The sequence below is a fragment of the Protomyctophum parallelum genome, assembly GCF_964188405.1.
Source record: "Protomyctophum parallelum genome assembly, chromosome: 15".
Lineage (NCBI taxonomy): Eukaryota > Metazoa > Chordata > Actinopteri > Myctophiformes > Myctophidae > Protomyctophum > Protomyctophum parallelum.
In genome coordinates, this window is record NC_139710.1 from 5020861 (window position 1) to 5045334 (window position 24474).

Genomic DNA, 24474 nt, shown 5'->3' on the forward strand with positions numbered 1-24474 from the left:
TAAATCACTTCACCCTGTCACCTATCTTGTTCACAGCATTGAAAGTACTGTTGAACCTATTATGACATTTCAATAAACCTTTCCACTTTTCGGACAAGAGGATGAAACATTCAGTATTTTATGAAAGGGAAAAAGGTCCTTAATTACTTTAAGTGTAAATAAAGTCAAAGCCCTTAATACAGTAAGTGTTAAGGCGGTGTTAAGTCACAAATCATTGCTACTTGAGTTGCAGCAATGGCTGAGGATCTTTGGACAATGTGTGCTTAATGCAGACGAGGAAGCAAGTCTATATCTGTGCTTTGAATTCAATATAACATTATTTACAACCTGGTGACCTTTTCTTTCCTTCTTTCTTTTTTCTTCTTTTTTTTTTACAACCTGACATTTATTCAGTGTCGTGCACAGATAGACTGATACACTGCCCTTTTCCCTCTGGACAAATGTGCCCATTTGAAGGGCACATTTTTTTTTTTTTTTTTACAGTGTACAGTACTGTACAGTATGTAGACCATGGTGACTGAAAGAAGTAGAGGTATTGTTGGCTGGACAAATATATTCAGACATAGAATCATAAAACACGGGACGTGATGTTAGTCCATTGTGCCAATAGTATATATTATCCATTGTGCCAATAGATGGTGTGGGCTCACATGAGATTGCCTTGATGTTAAGAGTGGCATTAGGAGGAGAATAATATATTCAGACATCAGTATACCGGACCAGATGGGTAGTACAGAGTTCATATTTATTTGTGGCATTAATGGCATTGAAGATGTGCTGGTGATGATTGACAGAGAGACATGGTGATGAATGATGATGATGGTTGGTGACACAAATGTTTGCTCCCTGAGCATTCGGCTGCCTATATAGGCCCACGCCAGGTGCGCCAATTTGGGAAAATTACTAAACCCCGCCCACGACCAAGTACACTGGTCTTCTCTACACTTTTCCCTATATACTCACCGTGTGAAGGGACTTTCTACAGTAACATTGATAAATTCTTTATAAAAAAAAGCTTCTAATATATTATTTAGGGCCCAAAATCTATAAATCTCACAGGCCTTGGTGAGAAGCAGAACTCACCTCAGCATGTCAAACAGATGATGGCCATGCAGACTGGACATTTGCTCTCATGTTTTTGTAGACTACAAGGTAAAGATTTTGATAGCAGGTTATAGGTTCATTGTTTACCTAGTATTAGTTTAAATGTATTATTTTGATAGTAATTGTTTAGACTGGATATCCTCTTTATCCTTTGTGGCTTACTAGCTTGTCATTGCTTTCAATGAACCCAAACCTGTATTAGTTATGTATTTACTGTTCCCAATGAGCAGGTTGGTTCCATGGATGTATAGTTGGTTCCTGGTTTGCATGACTCTGTCATTGCTGTGTGAATGTGTGAATGTAATCACTGGAGATAAAGGATGTGTACTGTAGTAAATGCAGACAATTGACCATTTAAAACTTAAGAAGCCAACAAGACAAATATCAGGACAAATAAACCCAAAATAAAAGCACTAAAGCGATAAAATGGGTTGGCACTAGAAAACGTTGTCTTCTTGTACAGTGTGATCAACCAAACATTGCATACTGTATATACATCATGTTGAATGTTACCACTAGTAGTATAAATATAGATAGTATCTTCTCCATGCCCTTGCTTGTTTGTGACTAACAATTGCCGGATAGAATATTTTCCCGAGCCTAGAACCCCCTGGGCGTCGAGACAAACATTAACATTGCCCAGGGGCCGCACAGCAAATGCCTAACAGAACAGAATGTGGACAGTCACAGATTGTTGTTCTTTAGCTACATAGAAATGTCTATTTGTATGTCTCTAAATGTTTGTATGTCTTTAAATGTTTTGATGAATTGAACAATGTGGACCCTGTTGTAAACAAGTGTAATGCTTAATTGGGTCGTCCACTCACAGTTGACAGTCTTTGTATTGAGTTTGTGCTTAAAATGCACTGTAAATTCTACAAACTGTTAATAAATATTTCAATCAATCAATCAAATGTTTTTGCAGATGGTAAGAGCTGATGGTCATTGCCTACCACAAGAGGGGAGTAGCGAGTAAGACTGCGATGTTAATTAGACGCACACCCATCTGACTGACGAACTAAGATGTTTGTTACTATATGTGGGCCTTGTGGGGTGAATCTGATTGACATAAATCAAAATCACAATTTATCCCCAATCTTTCGCCAGCACGCACGCCACGCAGCGCCCATTTCTGCTCAAGAGTTTGTGTTTTGCATATTAGCCTACTGTTTAGGCCAAAATGTGGGCAGTCAGTCAGTCAAACTGAATATCTGCATCCATCCCAAAATATAATAATAATAATAATAATAATAATAATAATAATGCTTTTAATTTATAAAGCGCTTTACATTCTTATGAATCTCAAAGTGCTACAGAGATTAAAAGCATGGCAAAAAAGGGAAATAAAGTACAAGAAAAGAAACGTATAAGCAACATCATTAGCAGCAAAACAAGTTTAGGGAAAAGCTTTCTTATGTCTCTTATGTGCTATCGTTTGATATAAATGAAACACATTTAGGGATAATTAATTTAATTTTGATTAGATATTAAGACACGTTTCTTTGTGCATGATAAACAATTTGGTGGAATAACCAAAAAGTCCACTTAATTACCCGGGCTCGTGAGGCGTGAAATATCTTATGAAATGAAACCCTTTGCGCGTACGCGCGCTCGCGTCCTGCTATGGCACGCTGCATAAGGTGGTACGTAGAGAACAGCTCAGTAGTAGAAGAGAGGTATAGGAGCCGCAGGAGGGAGTCGGGACAGCACAAGGTTCGCTCAGAGATTTGTATGAAAGGCTTTTTGTAGATGGGTGTCTTCTGCAACAAGAAAGGGGACTGCGCGCAAAGGACAACCCTAATTTTACGCACAATGGAAAGTTTGATAGATAGACTTTTGCAATGACATTTCATTTTTTAAATGACAAAGCTGAATTCTTAGATTCACAATTTAAAGGGCGACACCGTCATATCGGATATTCCATGTCAGTTATGTAGCCATACAATTTCAAATGAGAAGCTCGTAAATAGACACTTTTTTTTTATCGACTAGCCGTGTTCTCAGCTTGAACTCCGTGTAAAACATGGATCCTTTATTCAATTCCACTGGTATACCAAGTAACTGGACCAACGGCTCTGTCACCTATAACGAGACTGAACATTGGAACCCGTATGTGCAACCAGCCTGGAAAATTGCACTCTGGGCAATAGCCTATAGTTCTATAGTTCTTGTGTCTGTGGTAGGGAACATTGTGGTGATTTGGATCATTATTGCGCACAAAAGAATGCGAACAGTCACTAACTATTTTCTGTTGAACTTGGCGTTCGCCGAAGCGTCTATGGCTGCTTTCAACGCGGTCATCAACTTTATCTACGCCGTGCACAACGACTGGTACTTTGGACAACTGTATTGTCGCTTTCACAACTTCTTTCCCATCGCTGCTGTCTTCGCCAGTATCTACTCAATGACAGCGATAGCGTTGGACAGGTGCGTACAGCAATATTGTTTTTGCCCACTTATTGACCAGATCATTGTAAACTGTGTGTGTGTGTGTGTGTGTGTGTGTGTGTGTGTGTGTGTGTGTGTGTGTGTGTGTGTGTGTGTGTGTGTGTGTGCGTGTGTGCGTGTGTGTGTGTGTGTGCGGGTGTGTGACAGTGTGTGTGTGTGTGTGTGTGTGTGTGTGTGTGTGTGTGTGTGTGTGTGTGTGTGTAGTGTAACTCAATTGGTGTAGGTAGGCGGAGCAGCATTAGACCACCACTGGCATTCCCCATGTGCAGGCCAGTATAGCACAGGATTAAATACAGCAACCTATAGCTTCCTTTCTCTCATGTACTTCAATGGGTAGAGAATGGCATTGGCAGTAAAAGGTATAGCTGCATATTGAGAGCTCCCAGAACCGAAAAAGGTCTGACAGGCAAATAAAACTGTGAGCTTAGTACTGTACGTAAGTGGTTTGCCCTGAACACACACAGCACCCGTGTTATTATTTATATTTACCATCCTCAGTGGTGTACCGAATGTGTCATGGATGAATACAAGAAGACTCACCCCGTTTCTGTTTTCCTCCCAGAATTTTCCCCAGTGAGGGGTGGGAGAGGCTGGCCAGCAGACGGCTGGATTTTGAATTTCTCTAACTATAAACTTTCATGACAGCAGAACAGCCTAAGTACAAATACAATTTATGAAAAGCTACTACAGTGAAGTCTGTTCACAGAAGTTGTTGTAGGATATGCGGGGATTATCTGACGAGGTACCATTTGAGGGGGTAAAACCTTACATATACTAAATAATACTAAATTGTTTATAAGGTCAATATAAGTGATATAATATAGCCTTTCCACAGGAGTATCTTTTTATATTTTTCCAAAAAGAATACAAACAGCCAATAGCATATTACAAAGATATCCCCCTCACTGGGGAAAATTCCGGGAGGAAAAACGGGCACGCACCGGGGTGAGTCTTCTTGTTACCTCATGGATATATATCAGCATGCGCATCACATCTATTGAGCATGCTGAATAATGATGATAATTAGGGATGTTAGGGAGCTGGCTATAGATCTTCCCTGTTCCTCAATTTGAGGAGACGCAAGGTCCCTTTATCCATGCAGGGAGCCACAGCCCCACTCCCTTGGATTCAAAAGGAAACCCAGTGGGAAACTATAGACACAAGCTCCCCAGGCTTTGGAGTTTCATCAGATTGGCCGGATTTGAACGACCTCTGCGTCGTTCCGAACCTCAAATGACGTCACATTGTAGGCACTACAGAGCCGAACCGACTTTTATTCGGCTCTAATAGGAGTATGAATCGGCCCCGGTGTGTCACTGGAGTGGGCGCGGCCTGACTCTGAGACTGTGTGTGGAGGTCTCTGAGGACATAATAACTGACCCTCTCACCTCTGTTAGAGCAACAGTGACCTACAGCGGACACACTAACCTGTTGACACCTAACAGTATACGTTTCAACAGCGGGAGACCAACGGCGAGCGTCGCTTGAATTTCATTGGTTATCGCCCCAATCGCCCACTATCGCTATCCACTATTTTTATCTTTTTGCCCTCGTTCTTCCGCCCACTTTTCGACCATCGCCTGTTCGCCTGCTATCGCCTCTAGTTGACAAATAATGCACTTCCGGAAAATTCGTCTGGCTGTCGCCCGCTGTTACAACGTAGGCTACTGTAAGGGTGCCCGGCGGACCCTGTTGGATATGTTCCAACATCTGGAATGGACTCAAACTTCAGGGATAACTGGCTTGCCTTCCCCATGCTGACCATTCTGTTTCCATTCATTTCTAAGGAACACTGCTCTCAATGAGGACATTATCACCTTTACAGTACCCATGCACCTCATTGCTTGCATCACACCACAGGGCTTATTACAGAAACTATGTCACACATTCTGAATGGCTGTTGTGCCTATATAAAGGGCTTTAAACATAGCACGCCACAACAGAATCTCAGTCATAACAAAGGACATATCTAAATATTTTTGCACCGTCTGTGAGAATGTACAAACATTCCTGTGTCAAACCTTCCATGTTTCAACTCTGTACTGAAAATCTTGACATTTTTGCACATCTCTCTGCTAACACACCAGATGTTGTTGTGGTCAATGAAGAGAACAGATCAGTTTTCATTCTTGAAGTGTCCTGCACCTTTGATTCTGGCTTAGAGGAAGCCTTTATGACCAAAGTCATTAAATACCAGCCGCTCCTCCAGACCATCACAGAGCTAGGCTATAGGTGCAATACTTGTGTTAATATCTTCATCAGCCTAGGACGTGTACACAGTTTGGTTGTAAGAGGCTTCCAAAAACTTGGGATGCCAAAACACGCAGCTAAACGGCTTGCGAAATTCTGTGCAATCTCTTCCACTATCGGTAGCCGCCAAATATGGCGAAGACACTGTTACTTACCTGAAGGGTGTGTGGGTATTTGTCCGGGATTTGCTGATTGCATTCTGTACAGCACCTTGTAAATGTTTGTGTCCTTGTATTGTATCTCTTATGTAGACATAAATAAATAATTATTAAAAACAGTATAGGCAATGTGTCTATACATTTCCATGCTAAAGTCACTGAAGTCTGTCTGTCTGCATCCCTTTCATTGTGAAAAGTAATCTGTCAATGCAGCTGCATTAATCATTCTGATGGCTTCATTTCACCATGCTGCTGAATTGAAAGCAGGTATATAATAAGTACTGCACACTGTGTGTGTGTGTGTGTGTGTGTGTGTGTGTGTGTGTGTGTGTGTGTGTGTGTGTGTGTGTGTGTGCAGCATGTGCAGTGTGCGTGCGTGTGTGCGTGCGTGCGTGCATGCTTTTGTTTTTAGCAGCTGAAACCCTCTGAGTCAAGTGTTAAAAGCCTGTAATAACCTGTAATAAGCCTCTCTTCCATTTAGTGTTTTAATTTCAATTAGGCTACCCATGAGAGCTATATAGGGGAAGAGAAAAATCATGAAAGAAAAATAAACCGGTAAAAACATGTGCCAAAATTTAAATGACAAACTGTCGGCGTAATTTATGGTATGGCCATGTACTCCACACAAGCAAGCCTTAAACATCATGTTGGGGGAGGGGGTACATGTCAGAAGCAATGGATCACCCTATAGTCTATAGTGACTGCATTTGGAGAAGATGTACGTCTTGTAACAACACTATGGCTAATAGGCTACTGTACTCATGATCCAGGGCTGACTCACTGGACTCATTTTAAATGGGGATGGAGGGGGGTTAAGAAATCATAATCTCAACATACTGTAAGACACTGTGCCAAAATAAACATATTGTCAGGCAGGAGGAAGAAGAGAAAGTAAGTATATAGTATAAAAGTATAGTATAAAAGTATATCCATCTTGTATTGTATTCGTAATGGGCAATATGACAACATGATTAACATAAGTTTGATTAAAGTCTGTTCGATGTTTGTCATAAGTTTGTTCGACGTCACAAGACATGCTTTAATGCGCTCTGAAAAAGCAGCTTTGAGCGGTTCTGATATCTCCGCGCAAGACATGCTTTAATGCGCTCTGAAAAAGCTGTTTTGACAGTGGCCGGAATATCGGGAGGTCGAACCAACGGGACGTCCCTTTAGTGCGAACTGCCCGACGGGTCGAACTAACGGGAGGTCGGGCTATGGGGAATGGTAGGGGCTCTCTTTAGTCCGACCGGTAGGACCAAAGGGAGGTCGGGCTATGGGGAATGGTAGGGGCTCTCTTTAGTCCGACCGGTAGGACCAACGGGAGGTCGGGCTATGGGGAATGGTAGGGGCTCCCTTTAGTCCGACCGGTAGGACCAACGGGAGGTCGGGCTATGGGGAATGGTAGGGGCTCTCTTTAGTCCGACCGGTAGGACCAACGGGAGGTCGGGCTATGGGGAATGGTAGGGGCTCCCTTTAGTCCGACCGGTAGGACCAACGGGAGGTCGGGCTATGGGGAATGGTAGGGGCTCCCTTTAGTCCGACCGGTAGGACCAACGGGAGGTCGGGCTATGGGGAATGGTAGGGGCTCCCTTTAGTCCGACCGGTAGGACCAACGGGAGGTCGGGCTATGGGGAATGGTAGGGGCTCCCTTTAGTCCGACCGGTAGGACCAACGGGAGGTCGGGCTATGGGGAATGGTAGGGGCTCTCTTTAGTCCGACCGGTAGGACCAACGGGAGGTCGGGCTATGGGGAATGGTAGGGGCTCTCTTTAGTCCGACCGGTAGGACCAACGGGAGGTCGGGCCAACGGGAGGTCGGACCAGCCGGCAGCCCCCACTCGATCTGGACTCAGTGTGTAGGTTACACAGTATTGTTTGTAGCAATATTTGGAAGTCAGTCATACCCAATTGGAATGGAATCTGAAAAATATGACTGATACATCTTGCTCATATGACTCTAGAGATACTGATTTGCGTGAGTTTGGGAATTTGCATGAGTAGTAGCAAAAAGTGTGTTTTGTATATAGGGTGGCGGTTCTTCCTTAGCCTATCTGGGAGTGTGCATGTTGTGTACTTTCATGGTGGCATTTTGTGCAAACTTTGAAAGACAATCTTACAGAAACATACAGTATACATCTTGATTACATGACCACAGAGATAGGAGTATTAATTAGCAAGAAATGTGTTTTGAAAAAAATGCTAAATGGGTGGAAATTGTGGCCCATGTGGGGAGTTGTGGATGGAGATTTCTTTTTCTTTTTCAGGTGCATCCACTTCAAGTCCATTAATGTAACAGATTTAACTGAATTTGGATGGAGATTTTCATTAAGTACTTATTTGAGTAGGCTACTTAAAGGGATACTTTAAAATATGTTTGCAACTTGTAACCATTCATTGAAAACACTCTTTGTTCTAGTGACTGATATTGTCCTTCTAATTTGTGAGTCCGTGATTGTTCCATTAGGCCTACTTTTATAAAAAAAAAATATATATGTTTTATGTTTATTTTATTTGAATGTAAAATATTCCTTTAATATCTTTTTTAGTAAAGTAATTCCAAAGTAGACCTCCAGTGTTATTAGTGCAACACTCACAGAATGATAAACAAAACAAATGGGTGTTTTGCAATTTGAAGCTCCATTCAAGAAGAATGCATCTTTCCATTTAGTTTGGTGGCATTATAGTGAGTGTGTGTTAATGTCTTCAGAACAGAAAGGGTGATTAATCGATGGTGATTCTTGCCAGTTCCAGCTAGCCTGGGAAATGTCCACTCGATGTTCTGAGCTGCCGGTGCCACTGACATCAAGCTGGGGTCCAGCTGTGTGTGTGTTTTTATTTGGCCTCTTCCCATAGTTTGTGTACTGTTGTAAGTGTACTGTACATGTTGTACATTCAGAAAGAACCAGCATAATGCTGTTAACATGAGTTAATTACACAACTTATTGTTGTGTCCCTTTTGACTGATACCTGTCCATTCAAACTCTGGATCGGCCTGCCCCAAAGTAATTAGCGCAGCCACGCCCGGCAGCCGGCAAAAACTAGAGTTCTCAACAGGACCCTACCTGGGCCCTAACTGGGCCCTAACTGAGCTGCCCCTAGGCCCCACCTAGTCTTACTAATTAGCACACATTTTACACCCTACCCGGCCTAAAAACGTCAATTAAAAACAAATCCATACATGGGCATTCCCAGACCTGTTGTTTCAGCGCGACCTCCCTTGCCCTTGAGGGCGAGGTCGCTTCTTCCCCTCAGTGCGTCTTACTGCCACTGGTATATAGGGTGTATACATCTGTATACTTTATTAATATTTGTTTGAGAGTGTCTTTATTGTGAAGGTATTCTGTTGTACTTCTTTGTCGTATACAATATCTGCAACCTTTACTGAATTTACCCCACGGGATCTATCTAGCTCTAGACTCGAGTCTAGAGTCTAAACTAATGAAGTGAGCTGGGATTAGGTGAGTCCTGGGGTGCAAGTTGAGTAGCAGTCTCACATTTATTTGGGGAGGTCTGCTTTTTGTGGAACATTTTTGCAGAAGATGCTTGTAAACGAATAATAAAACCATTGAATCAATATTCTTGGTAAAAGTATTGATTTTCGTCATAAGCAGCTGTGAAATAAGTGGATTACTCTTTACTAACATGGAGTGGTCAGGGCTGATCAACACAACTAGGCTTAACCCATTCTGACCTGAGATCAGATTCATGCGAGGTTTCCGCCGGACACACACTGGTCTGATGAACCCATTCTGACCTGAGATCAGATTCTAAAAATGTCAGTCGTTCTTTGATTTTTCAAAAAATAGCAGACCTACAAGCTCGTATCGCGCCACTCGGTGGCGCGATATGAGCTTGTAGATCTGCTATTTTTAAATAGCTAAAGCATAACATGATGCTGACACCAAAATGGGTGCCCGTTCAGAATGGGTTAAAATACTAGTGTTTAAAATACTAATGTTTTGAAGTTGCAAAGATTTCTCTGACACAATCAAAATTGACACATTTGCAGTACGAGTGGGTTGGGGTTCAGAGCAATGCATCCCCCGCAACAGGCACACAACATGACGTTCATATCCACGAATACGGCTCTCCATCTGGCTCGCTTGTCTCTGCTGCTCTTTGGATCAGTCCAGTGTGACCCACTGTTGGCGGAAAATGGCTCTGTGCAGTGTGGAGCATATTAATGAGAGCTAACGGGAGCTTCCTCCCCAACTCCCTCACCTGCATCACTCACTTTTCACCTAATCTCTGTACAATATCCATTAATTCATGAACCATTAGTTAAGAAGAAGATTATTCATCCCCCTCAATGGACAAAGTCCACTCAGAACTCAAACATAGCTACAAATGGATGGATATGGAGAATTCTATCTTTGATGTGATGGATGAACTGCACTCAAAATGATGTGTGCTATCCTTTCTTTGTGTTGTAATTTATTATTTCTATGGACAATCCTTGAATATTGTACAGAATAAGCCATTATTATATTATCAGCTTCTCTTCAAGTTTGAGCTGGGGAAAAATAAATTGAGCAAGCAAGTAATGAAAAGGGGAACTTTAATTGCATCAGTACACCAGGAGTGTACGTGTGCACACCTTTTTCTACACATTTCTTAGCTTGTCTCTGGAATGAATGACAATGATTGAGCAGGTTGGGCTTCAATATCTTTCTCAAGGACAGTTAAACAGACGAGGTGAATGAACCTTTGACCTTCTGTGGTATGAGATGGCCACTCTAAACTAGCCTAATTGTGATCATTCAGGGTCGTGGCACATTAATCACAGACACATGCACTCACGAACGCATGCACACAAAGCGCGCGCGCGAGAGAGAACATTAATTAAGGACACCAGGAGAGTACTCCATGCAAATTTCTCATACAGTGTTTAAGATGTTTTATTGTGAGAAATTAACACAGTTCTGTAATCACTTCCAGTAAAGTACAGGGGATGATACTACTACACAGAAAAACAATGTATTCCGTGGTTATTCAGTGGTTCTTTGGGATGGTTGAGGTGCTACAGAGCACCACTTTCCTACTAAGAACCTGTATGGTTCTTAGTAGGAAAGTATAGGAAAGTATTGCGTCTACTGGTTCTTCAACTTAGTTTAGTCACCTCGATTTGTACACTTTCAGAATTATATTAACCCTCATGTGCACGTGCAAAGCCCACACACAACCTTGGGCCTGTCACATTCCTCTTCTCCACACCATGCCATCCCCTTCCATCTGTTGATGGCCTATGTTATGCATTCGCCTGCAAATACAACAGTTATGGCCCCCACGAGAGACCGGTAAACCAGCGGAAACACACTGGTGATCAAATTACTGAGTGCTTTCAAACACAATTAACTTCACAGTGAGCCTTGAAGTGAGGTTGGCGCTCTCAAATGCAGTGGCACCAAGACCCCAACCCACCCACCGCCTCCCCTCAACCCTATAATCACTATTATGTCTTTGGGGAAAGAAAAATAACTCCCCCCTGCAGTGCCTGCATGCCTTTTGTGCTGTTTATATCGAATTGTTCTTAATTACATTCACGGCACCAGTTACGGTGCTGTTTGTAGAATTATTGGAGCTGTATGTCACTTATGTGACATTATGTCATATGTCGTGGCTGCTGCTACAAAAAGAGAAGCTGCCATACTGAGATATTGAGCCACATATAGAACCATTTCTTACACAAAGACCCATTGGGGAGAGGGAGGGAGTGAGTGTGTATGTGTGTATGCATGCGTGCGTGCGTGCGTGCGTTTTGTGCTCTATGAAGCCTGTGGTAGATCTGCTATCTGCAATGAAGTTATTTAGTGTAGAGCGAAAACAGGAGGGGGCTAGTATAGAGCCCTTGGGAATCTGGTCAACTAAGTATAGGATTTAAGAGGTTAAAAAGATATGAGTGCTACTTGTAGCGCAGATCTCCACCTGTGGGGTGCAGCCACCAGATCATGAGGAAGCTATACAGACAGTGTAACTTTGTGATTCCAATGGTGATGACTGGATATATGCTTGATAGGCTGAAATAATATGAAATAGGCTGCCACGCCCACCCGTTATGTGAATCTAATATAACAGCCTAGGCAATTTATGGAGACGCTGTTTAATGGTCATTGTCACATGACGCACGAGAGCATTACATTGTGTGCCTAATTTGGTGAAAACAAAATGAACGTCTCTGACTGCAACAGTGACATTCGTAGTATTCGAAGCATCCCATACAGAGGCTATGCACATGCAATGGCAAATTGAATGGCAAAGTGAGTTTAAAGGGACACTTCACCCTTTTTGCAAAAAAATATATGTTAATGACGTTTAGAAGCTTTAGATCACTTTCCTGGGGGTACTTATGTGTGTAATATGTGGTTTTAGTTATTTTAGATTGTAGCAGTGAGCCTGTTGTCTCTGATGTCATGGACACTGGTCTCACTACCTTCCTGGACTACAATTCCCATAATTCTTTGGTGCACTGCTCCTCCTTGTGGATAGGGGGAGAGCTGTCTTACTGAGGTGCTATTTACACGAGGATGGTGTTCATAAAAAACGGCAAAATAAAGTACCGTTTAGCGCTGTCATTTAGACGAGAACGGTGTTCTCAGGAGGTGAAAACGCATCGAAGTGAAAACGCCTCCCAGAGTGCAAATCTTTGAGAACACCGTTTCCTATGGTCTCCATATAAACAGGCAAAACGGTGAATCCGCAAAACTTATGACATCATGGCTCACGTTAATTGGCTCACAGCGGCAGCGCATAGCCTATGTTTATTACATTGATGCAGAGCAATATCATTATGATATAATGGAGTTCCTGAACAAGCCTCCCTCCTCGCCTACAAAGTGCTGCTCATCAGCGATGTTGAATGTAAAACCATGATGTAAATAAAAAGCCTTGTGAAGTTGTGATAGACGGCAGCCGCGGCAGCAACGTTTATTTAATAAATATATCATCCCGTGGCGCGCCCAGAGCAGTGTTGCGCCGCTTGCGTCTTCTTCTTGTACGTGGGTGACCTGTCTATTTGGCAGCCCGTTATCGCCACCTAGCGACAGTATAGCATAATAGCACATTATATCATAACTTGTGCGTTCTCGTGTAAAGGGTAAGAAAAAATGAGAACGCAACGGGACTTTGACGTGTTATATGGAGATGGTCCCCGTCTAAAAGAGGCCTGAGACAACATGTAGTCCAGGAAGGAAGTGAGCCCAGTGTCCATGACATCAGAGACAACAGGCTCACTGCTACAATCTAAAATATCTAAAACCACATATTACACACATAAAGATCTCCAGGAAAGTGTTCTAAAGCTTCTAAACGTCATTAACATATATTTTTTTGCAAAAAGGGTGAAGTGTCCCTTTAACATCGTTTAATGCAATCAGATAGGAAGTTTCTGTTTGGAATTGGACGTATGGGCTGTCAAGTCCAGAAAGCAGTTTTTGCCACTCGTTCCCGCATAATTTCCGGGTATGATGATGATGTCACGCGCATACCCTATGGGTGGGGCTGTATGCACTTCTATGCAGGTAGAAGTGGTTGCACTTGTGTCAAGCAACCTGATGAGTGCAGCAGGTGTTTCATTGGTTTGATCTGCCAGAAAAATGCAGTGAGTGACTCTGACTGACCTACAGCAAGGTACTTCTAGAAAAAGCCCCGGGTTGACAGTGCCTTTCGCAAGAGATGCTCAGCTTTGATGTTTCTCTCTGGCCACATCTGCGTTTGGCTGAGTGCTCAAGTTCAAAGCCTCCCTCCTTTAACCACTCCCACCCCGTATACAGTAATTACCGTAGAGTGAATGTGTCGAATTAACACATTAATTAAGGTTATTAGAGGGATTAGGTTTTAATTTGAACAGACTTGATGAGGACAGCATTTGTCCAGGGAAATTGCTTGAAACACACAGCTGCTGTCAATACAGTATTTCACTAATATCTACAAACTGCACAGCTGTCATCCACATGTTGAGATGCTGAACTTTGAAACTTGAAAAATGTTAAATGATTGAGATGAGAATAACTGCTTTAAAAAACACCTTAAAATACAAAATAAGTTAATAAATAAGATAACCTGCAGATCTACTCTGCCAGTATTTTGCTCACTCAGTGAAATGATGTAACGTAGATGAAAAATAAGGTGTCACAGGATTGTAATTAAATCCAAAGTACTTGATCAAAATTTAAGATATGATCAAAGCAAAAATAAAAAATAATTCCGTACAGATTAATATTTACTCAAAACACTGGTGAAATAACTCCCACCTTGATATAGGCCTATTACATTTTAACTGATGGCCTATCAAACCTTATGGCAGACATGTCTGTGATGGATGAGGTTTCTTAGCTATATGCAGTGATATTATGCAGCAATGCCATCCTGATTATGTGCATGATTATGACCATATAAATTGATTACTGATAAACACTGACGGCAACAATCTGACTTGAATGCTGCAGTAGATATTTTCCTCATAACTTGATATTTTATAGCTTATTTGTTCTTTCCTTTTTTCTTTTTCTTTATTCTTTACTCCAAGAGCCCACATTTAAAATTCTCCTCGCCCCTAGCTGTTCATGGAATTTAGAGCAATGTTTTGCTCCAGCTGTCGAGTACAGAGTACAACTTGCAACACATCGGGGTGGATAATTTTTTTCAAAAGCCTATGTTATCTTTTGTGTTCACCCCCTCTATGAAAACGCTTCACAGGCCTCTTTATCCCATTCTGACCTGAGATCAGATTCATACGAGGTTTCCGCCGGACACACACTGGTCCTGATGAACCCATTCTGACCTGAGATCAGATTATAAAAATGCCAGTCGCTCTTCGATTTTTTCAAAAATAGCAGACCTACAAGCTCGTATCGCGCCACTCGGTGGCGCGATATGAGCTTGTAGATCTGCTATTTTTAAATAGCTAAAGCATAACATGATGCTGACACCAAAATGGGTGCCCGGTCAGAATGGGTTAATATAGCGTAAGTTAAGTTAAGGCACAATAAGTTATATTGTGTTGTTTAATGTGTTGTTTATTATTATACTAATCATGGCTATGGACTGTTTCTCACAGTCTCTCCAGCTCTAAACAGAAAATAAATGTTCTGGCCAGGACACCAATCTTATCCAATCAGGAGACAGAACTCATACAGGATAAATAAGTGAAATTGCAAGTGATGAGATAAAGAAATGAGCAGATAAAATTGGCACAATATAAAATTTATGTTGACAAATGGGTACTCTCTTGATTGGCCTTGAAAACATGGTTTCTGTTTATAAATAGCTGGAGGGATGGAGAGAACCCTATTACTGAACATGAACACTATACAGTAGCAATATACAATCAGAATATATAGCTAACCTTTTAACGAAAAGCTTTTGTCTTACGTTAACCATATCACTTACACTACCAAAGTCAACATAGCACATTTCATACAGCAGGTGTAGACTCATATGGGCCTCTTTCACAAAGCTCACCTTAAATTAGTACTACTAGACCTTATACCCGTTCTGAATATATGAACACCAAATGATGTACAGTGTGGGTAATGCGATGTAATAGATCACATTACTGATTGGGAGGGAATTGTGTAGAGATCATGTGTACCGCCTTTTGTGAGATTTGCACAAAAGCTGTATAAGAGCAGAACATTTTAGATTTTACGATGTACGGTTCAAGAGTCATAAGGCGAAATGTAAAGTGGGCTGTTATAGCGCCACCATGAGGCCGACTGATTAATTTTAATAATTATTATGAACCTCCCCTCCAAGTGTTGTAACTGTAGCTCCAATGGTTTCTGAGAGAAACATACTTGATGTGAGTTTTCGTGGATGGGTAATTTTAATGCATTAACCCATTCTGACCTGAGATCAGATTCATACGAGGTTTCCGCCGGGCACACACTGGTCTGATGAACCCATTCTGACCTGAGATCAGATTCTAGAAATGTCAGTCGTTCTTCGATTTTTCCAAAAATAGCAGACCTACGTACAAGCTCGTATCGCGCCACTCGGTGGCGCGATATGAGCTTGTAGATCTGCTATTTTTCAATAGCTAAAGCATAACATGATGCCGACACCAAAATGGGTGCCCGGTCAGAATGGGTTAATACATTAATTATTAATCTATAATTTGTTAAAGTGAAAAAAGGGCTTCGTTAAGACCTCCGTAATAATATTATGGTCAATGCCTGTGTGAAAAGTCGGCGCGATTGGTGCAGGCAGTGAGGAGCTACGACAGTGTGCGACAGTGTGTGTGCGTTCATGCTTGTGTCAGAATCAACTTTAATGTGACGTACATTATTGCAGGTGTAGAATAGTGGGTAAAATATTTCTTTGTGTAGCCCTCAACATTGCATGTACAGGGAATGAACAGTCAAATCAAATATCCAAAGTCCAGTATGCAAGTTTCAGGCTAATCCAACAAATATTTACTCGTTTGTTTTGTAATACGTTTTCACAGTAAGTCAATTATCTGTTCTGTTTATGTAACAAAATTCCTCAAACTCTTTCCTAATCCTTTATTATTTCTGACACAAGCTCTCCCTGGACAAAAGCACCAGCTATACATAACATGAATATAGGCAGAGAAAGAAAATAGAGAAAATGAATAGTAGGCTAAATGGTCCATTTATGTAGCGCTTTTATCCAAAGCGCTTTACATAGATTGTGCATTACATTCACCGATTCACATTTCTCACACACACATTCATAGACCGATGGCAGTGGAAACCATACAAGGCACCAACCTGCACATCGGGAGTGTTCATTCATAGTCTTGCTCAAGGACACTTCAAAACTAACTTTGGGGAAGCCCGCAGGATCGAACTGGCATCTGGCCACTCTACCCCTCAACCCCTGAGCAACTGCTGCCCCAGAGAAGAAAGGAACAGCCTAATCCAACAAATATTTGCTTATTTTGTAATGTTTGTTTTACATGTTTTGTCATTATGTAATGTGATGTATTCACATGTGTTTAGGTAAAAAAATATTCCTGAAACCTCTTTCCTAATCCTTCATACTTTAAGACAGAAGCACTTGCTCCTTGCTGGGCAGAAGCAGCAGCCACATGAATAATGCATAGAACAATCTCCCCATCATGCCTTGCAGGTACATGGCGATCATCCACCCGCTGCAGCAGCGCATGTCCTCCACAGAGACCAAGGTGGTAGTGGGTGTAATCTGGGTGCTAGCACTGCTCCTGGCTTTCCCTCAGTTCTACTACTCCACCACCGACCTGTTCCCCCCCCGGCAGCTCTGCTACATCGAATGGCCCAACCACCTCTTCCAAAAGATGTGAGTTCCTTTATCTGCCTTGACTCACTGTCTCTCAGAATTTCTTCTCTGTCGTAGAGAGGGAGTTACTGACTTCCTACACAGTAAAACCCTGGCGTGAATTAATCCTTTTGTGATAAGTGGAGCCAAGTGGAGCCTTATGGTGATATACCCAACTGACTCAAGCACTCTCTCCATCCCTCTTCCTCTCTGCCTCTCCCATCTCTCGCTACTTGTTTCTCTCCATCTTTCTTCCATTAAGATGTGAATGTGAATGTGTATTTGTGGTTGAAAGATTCAACAGCTATTTAGCCGAATACTTCAACAAGAGCTGTTTATTACTGCTAAATTGAGAGTAAAAATGCTGGTGGGTGGGGGGCACTGGTATTCAGTGTAAATGAGAGACACACTGTGAAAAGGAGAGAGGGTGTTTTGCTTTGTTTGTTGAATACATTGAAGTAACATTGTGGTTATTTTTTTTACTCTGAAAGACAAAGCCATTGCTTCAGGGATAAGCCCCAGAAAGTTGCTGAAAGAGGTTTCATTCACTCCTCTATGTGCTGTTTTCATTTTATGTTGTTTACCTGATACCTCATAATAGATTCACACTGACTGGCTTTTTGCAGTAATTAATGTATCTGCCATTAAGGGGGTATTAAGGTTTAAGGCTATACAGTAGGTTAAGTTTCCTGCACACAGCAAAAGTTAATAGCATTTCTGTGAGCACATTTATCAATGTAATGGTACCGGAGCCCATTAATTACCAGCAAACACTGTGCTTCCTTAATCCTTAATTTAGTGGTACACAAAAGGTCGAAACAGAAAGTCAAATGCATTTTCTTCTTTTTTTAACTTGTGTACGTGAGTTTTGTTCGGACCACTTTCTTTTTCTTTTTTTTTGTCATCAAAGTTTTTTAATGATTTTAAATAAAGCATACAAAAAACACATGACTTACACAAAAGAAGAAGACAAGAAAAAACAAACAAAAAACAAAACACACCTAGCAGTCCAAAAAAAAGAAAACCCCTGGACAACACCGGTCCCTCCACACTCTGTTGTTGACACTCGTGGTTATATCATATGTAATGTACAAATACAAAATGTTACAACAATCCTTTGATATACAAATAAAAGTAGTCCCATATCTCATGGAACTTCCCTTTGACGTTATTCCTCCTGGCATTTGAGTATTCAAAGGATGCCGTTTCAGTCATAAGTTGGGTCCAGTCTGTGATCTCTGGCGTAGCAGAGCTCTTCCAGTTTCTCAGTATCAACCTAGCTGCAGTAATAAGGCCTGCAGTCACCAATGCATGTTGTGCCTTGGTGACCCCCTGTGGCAGCACTGTGCGATCTCCCAAGAGACATAACCTTGGGCATTCTGGTAGTATTAGCCCCATCCAGTCTCCAAGTTTCCCCAGTACCTCTTTCCAGAAGGACCACTTTCTTAATTACTTCTTCAAATCTGTAAATACAAAAAGTCCCATATAGTCTCGATGGTTGTACTCCACATTCAAGATACAGTTCTTGGGGGCACGGTGGCACAGTGGCACAGTTGGTAGTGCTGTCGCCTCACAGCTGGTCCTGGGTTCGATTCCCGCTCGGGACGCTGTGGATGCTGGCGGCGTGTTTCCTCCTCCGTGTCATCAGTGCCCATACCCGAGGCGGGGTTGCGTATGTACCCTCACAAAAACATGCAGTAATCCTGGTCACTAAACTGCCTCCCCCTGGCCAGCCTGATGGAGGGGAAAGGAACTGGTTGGAATAACGTGTTCCTTCCACGTTTCCAACCAGGGAAACTCCACCCTGTCAGGTGTAAAGGAGCAACTTGGACACTAAATGCACATCATTTCTGTGGATCTGTGTATCCCTCTTATATGTGGAGAATTAATTGTCTGCCCCATCGACTTCAAACTTGGGGTGTTTATCATAGATAGTGGACCCGAGTCATTAGATTCACACTATGGTCCCGGTGGACCACTTAATAATAATAATAATAATGGATTTTATTTATAACGCACTTTATATTCAACAGAATCTCAAAGTGCTACAGCAAATGAATAAAAGCAAAAGAAACACACCATAAAAAACATCTAATAGAACAGGAACATTTAAAACATAAGGGCAAGGCTATAAAAATGCTTTGGTAAAAAGGAAAGTTTTTAGTCCTCTCTTAAAAGTGTCGACCGACTGTCTGGATCTCAAGTGGGCGGGGAGAGCGTTCCACAGTTTCGGGTGGCGACGGAGCAGAAGGCCCGGTCACCCATGGTGCGTAGGTTAGTCTTTATGGGTTTGAGGAGGTTGGTGTTTGATGAAGGGTGACAAAGTTCCTTGAGGTAGGGGGGAGGCGTTGCCGTGGATGCACTGGTGGGTTAGCAGGGAAATCTTATATTCAGTCCGGAATGAGATGGGGAGGAGACAAAGGCGTGGACCAACTTTTCAGCATCAGGTAGAGTGAGGGTGGGACGGAGTTTGGCTATGTTCTTGAGATGGAAAAATGATGTTTTGCAGAGGTGTTTGATGTGGGCCTCGTAGTTGAGGTGGGGGTCCATTTTAACACCCAGGTTTGTGACAACAGATGAGAGTGGAATGTCCTGGACTCCTGGCCAGAGAAGGTGATGCTTGTTATGGGGGATGATTGAACCTGGTGTGGGGTGCCGATGAGAATGGCTTCTGTTTTGGTGCTGTTTAAGTTGCAGGAAGTTGTGTTTCATCCACTCCTTTATCTCCTCCAGGCAGATGGTGAGTGTGGATGAAGGTGATGAAGATGGTGACGGGGAGGACAGTGGGGCAGCAGAGCGGGAGGGGTTGGGTTTATAGTTGTGCGGCGACGACTTTCTCCAACACCTTGGAGAGGAATGGGAGGTTGGAGATAGGTTTGTAGTTGGCATGGACATCCGCACTTGGCAGATGTTGTAGTGTGAATGCTGCGTACCATTTCCGGGAGCTGTTCCCGGGACCACATGGAGGTAGTCTCGGGACCGATTGAACTGTATTCTGATACGGATCGATGCAACGTGAAAGCATTGTGCTGAATGAAGTGTACTCGGGTGCGGAAGAATCAAGGCCAATATGAAGTGTGCTAGTGGGAACCAGGCAATGTATTTGGGAACAGTTTGAATCAAACGGACCCAGTGTGAACTGATTGAGAAGTCTGTCTGTCTGTCTGTCTGTCTGTCTGTCTGTCTGTCTGTCTGTCTGTCTGTCTGTCTGTCTGTCTGTCTGTCTGTCTGTCTGTCTGTCTGTCTGTCTGTCTGCCTGCCTGCCTGCCTGCCTGCCTGCCTGCCTGCCTGCCTGCCTGCCTGCCTGCCTGCCTGCCTGCCTGCCTGCCTGCCTGCCTGCCTGGTTTAAATTTGTTAGTTTTAGTTAACATTTGTTAGTGTTAGTTTTAGCTAACTAATAACCCTGGCCTGCACACTCTTAATATATGGTCCCATTGTTTACTTCAAAGTTTCAATCACGTCTGGATCATCCACTGAATCATCATTCAGAGCCATGATTGAAACATAGGATTTGCAATAAACAGTGAGGTCAAATTACTATACTGTGCAGACTTTATTGTTAATGTTCTCTGTACTGCATACTGTGTACCATTCTCATTACTTGCTTACCTAATATGTTATGTTCTGTCTACTGTGCTTATGATTGTATGTATTGCCAGATTTATGTGTGCCTTTCTGTGCTAACCATTTTTCATACTCTGTATTTCATACTTTGTATGCATGCTTCTCTGTGTGTGTGAGTGCATGCGTGCGACGTGCGCGTGCCTGTGTTTGCGTGTGTGTAGTATGCATTTATTCCTGAGTAGCTTTGTGTACTGTCGTAGATTATTAATAGACTCATAATCAAAGTCATTAAGAAATACACAGAGCAATGAGTGGACTGAAACAATGATACATTTATTACGAAGACAGGTCTGTACCAGCCCAAGGAGGGGCACGAATGCAAGCCTCCTGAGCCCTCTCCATTGCTCTCTCTTATACACACATGAGAGTAGAAAATACATTGAAGGTGTGGTCGGCAGTGGTCAAACATGGTGAGACATGGGCCTCGTGTAAGAATAGTCCTCTGACAGACAACCAACAGGTGGATAGTATTCTCATGCAAAAACTTCTCTTACAGTACTCTGAGCCATCTGTGGGTGCATGCACTTGTTTATCTGCCATGCTCGCACTATTACTCAAACAGATAAACAGAAACATTACAGTGTGCCGGGCGGGTGGCCTGCACTCCTGAATACCGGTATGTGACCAGACTCACATTCACACTACATTTAATGGGTGTTTTTCTGACCCAGAGGCATTACTGCTCCAGAGGCACATCTGGCATGGCATCGAGACCTCAGTGTGTGACCCCCAGAGAAGATTACACCAACACTGCACTCACAGCATATTTTCCCACTTTTTTTTTTTGTAAAGGGTATTCTTTTGGCTTTTTCTGCCTTTATTGATAGGTTGAAAGAAATCTGACATGGGGAGAGAGATGGGGGGGGGAATTAAGACACGCGGCAAAGGCCATTGGGAGGCACCGTTTGAAATGTTGTGTGTGTGTGTGTGAGATGAGTGTGTGTGATGTGTGTGTGTGTGTGATGTTGGCCGAGCGGCCAAGGCTCCAAAAAGACAAGGTGAGAGTCCAAGAATTCCCTTTTAGGGTTTTTATTTAGATTTATATAGATTATAATACAGTGTAGCCTTGGCAAAGACAAAGACAAAAAACAAGACTTTGCCAAAATAACATTTGTACAAACATAAACACACTTGAAGTCGAAGACAACACTAAGGAACAACACCTAAACCCGCAAGAAGCTGTAACAGCCATACCCTTAATTTCCAAAGGGCCCTCACAGCTCTCACAGGCTGTTACCGCCTGTGTGTCAACCAAGGTCTTATACTAACACTCACCTGCAGGCTCCCTTTTTTAGGGAGTGAGACATACAGTACCAAACCACATCACAGCAATTGGCAATTCAATTAACTCACAATAAGCAAACCAAAGGCCAATAATGAGTTAACACACCATTACTGAAGGTTTTACCATTAACTTAAACATGAATGTCCGGACGCCCATTCATACCATACCATATTCCAAAAAGAATATTATGACATGAGAAATGAGACTTTAAACTAGTGACTGGAAGCAGAAAGTATTCATGACCATATTAAGGTAATACAGTCTAGGTGAAGTTGGGCCCAAATACATGGACTTCTATGGGGCTATGGGTTTTTTTTTTTGGGCCCAATGACAGCGCCACAACAGGCCATTATATGAACTTTCAGCCTTCAGGATGTCCCGATTTCCTTAGTGGCTTCACGAAATATCTGTCTGACTGCCCCCCTGGAAAGAACATACATTCAAAGACCGTGATCACAAACATGACATCTGGACCTGCAAAGCGCAACGTTGCTCCGATCTGCACCAAACTGGGCATAAACACTGTAGCTATGTCTGCCAGGGACCCCATGTGGCCCCCAGCCATAGGCACACTGTTGCTCAGATCTGCACCAAACATCAAACATTGTTCAGGGGTCTGCCATCTTAATAGTCACGCACACACGCACGCACGCACGCACGCACACACGCACGCACGCACATGCACTCATATAATGGAAAATCACAGTCAGGGTAGACAAGTGATCACACCCTGTCCCTTGTGATGATCCTTGTACTCTAAATTGGGCTCTATGTGCGCAGTCAGTGCCAGTAACACAGTGTGTGGCAGGGTGTCATGTTACCTCCTACTACTGGTGCTTACTGATCAGCTGCAAAGGGGAATAAAACAGATACCTACATGTACTGTCTGTACTGTACATGAATCTTTTACAGGTGGACATGGGTGACTTAATTTATTCTTGTGCGCACGCCATCAATTTCATGAGAAGAGAGAGGATATATAGCCTACTGTATGCAGGTGTGACATGTTCTTTTACACATACCGGTAATCACAGCATACATACATAATTATGGAAACAAGTATTAGAATCAATAGTTTCAATACTGTTTTATTTGTCATTCACTCGGGTAACAAGCTGCAAAATATCGGTGCAGCAAACAAAACTCACAATAAAATATTCTGTAAAAGTATAGCTTCAGCATAAATATCCCTTAGCAGCAGTGGGGGATGTGCAATGGGAATGTTTATAATTACGGGTTGATAACATTATGGTCAATTAAACGTAAAATGTACACACAGTCATTCATTAAAAACACCACATGGAGCTTTTGTCTTTGTAATGGACTGGCAAGTGGGTGGCACGTGGCAGCCTTTTAGCTGAGCTAATGAGCCTGAACTAAACTATATGACTCTTCTAAAATCAGAGCATACAATAAATAGTGCATGCAATAAATACATAAACAAACATATACCTAAATACTTAAACCAACATCAACAAAACTAACAATACCAACTGCACTGTATATTGAAGCTTCAGTGATGTATCCTGCGGGGTCTTCGGATGTTTTGGGTCTTTCAACATCAGACACCCTCGTCCGGCCCATGGCGACCCAGCCAGGACTGATCCTGGTCCTGGCTTGTGTCTAAAGTAGCTTTTGTGGTCCATGGATCTCCCCGCTTGATCCACACAGCTATCTCGACGCGTCTGTGATGTTTTGAATGGCTCTTCTGCTGTGCATTCGTTTCACTCCCAATATATGCTGTGCAAATAATCAATATTTCAATCAGGTTACAATGTGACTTCTTTGTTACAGTCACACATTCACAGAAACGATGACAGAGTGAGTATAAGGTGACCCTGGCAGGCGGAGAGACATGCCCAAAACAGGGACGTCGGGTTGAATACATTTTCTATCCATTTAGAATTTAGAATTTTTCTCTCCTTTAAATTGACCCGCTTCTGTACTGTACGTATTTATTTTTCTTTCTATTTTTAACCCATTCTGAACGGGCACCCATTTTGGTGTCGGCATCATGTCATGCTTTAGCTATTGAAAAATAGCAGATCTACAAGCTCATAGCGCGCCACCGAGTGGCGCGCTACGAGCTTGTAGGTCTGCTATTTTTGGAAAAATCGAAGAACGACTGACAGTTTTAGAATCTGACCAGTGTGTGTGTCCAGTGGAAAACCTCGTATGAATCTGATCTCAGGTCAGAATGGGTTAAGAAGCTCCCCTAACCAGGGCCAGGGGACCATCTCCATCATCTCCATCAGGTCAGGCCCTGCTAGTGACCCTGGGGATGCCTGGAGAGCAGTGCTTTATTGTTTATTGTTTATATGGATCCCCATTAACATTAGTCACCACCACAG

General features: G+C 42.5%; 1 protein-coding gene across 1 annotated transcript in view; it reads left to right on the forward strand.

Moving 5' to 3' along the window:
- Nucleotides 1–2823: 2823 nt before the first annotated feature.
- Nucleotides 2824–24474, forward strand: part of tacr1a (tachykinin receptor 1a) — a gene marked incomplete at its 3' end in the record, with an annotated part of 30882 nt that continues 9231 nt past the window's right edge. The window contains exons 1-2 of the mRNA XM_083785045.1: nt 2824–3531; nt 17050–17235. Of these exons, the coding sequence (XP_083641171.1) occupies nt 3128–3531; nt 17050–17235 (590 nt within the window). The 5' untranslated portion in view covers nt 2824–3127. The remainder of the gene's footprint in view (nt 3532–17049; nt 17236–24474) is intronic.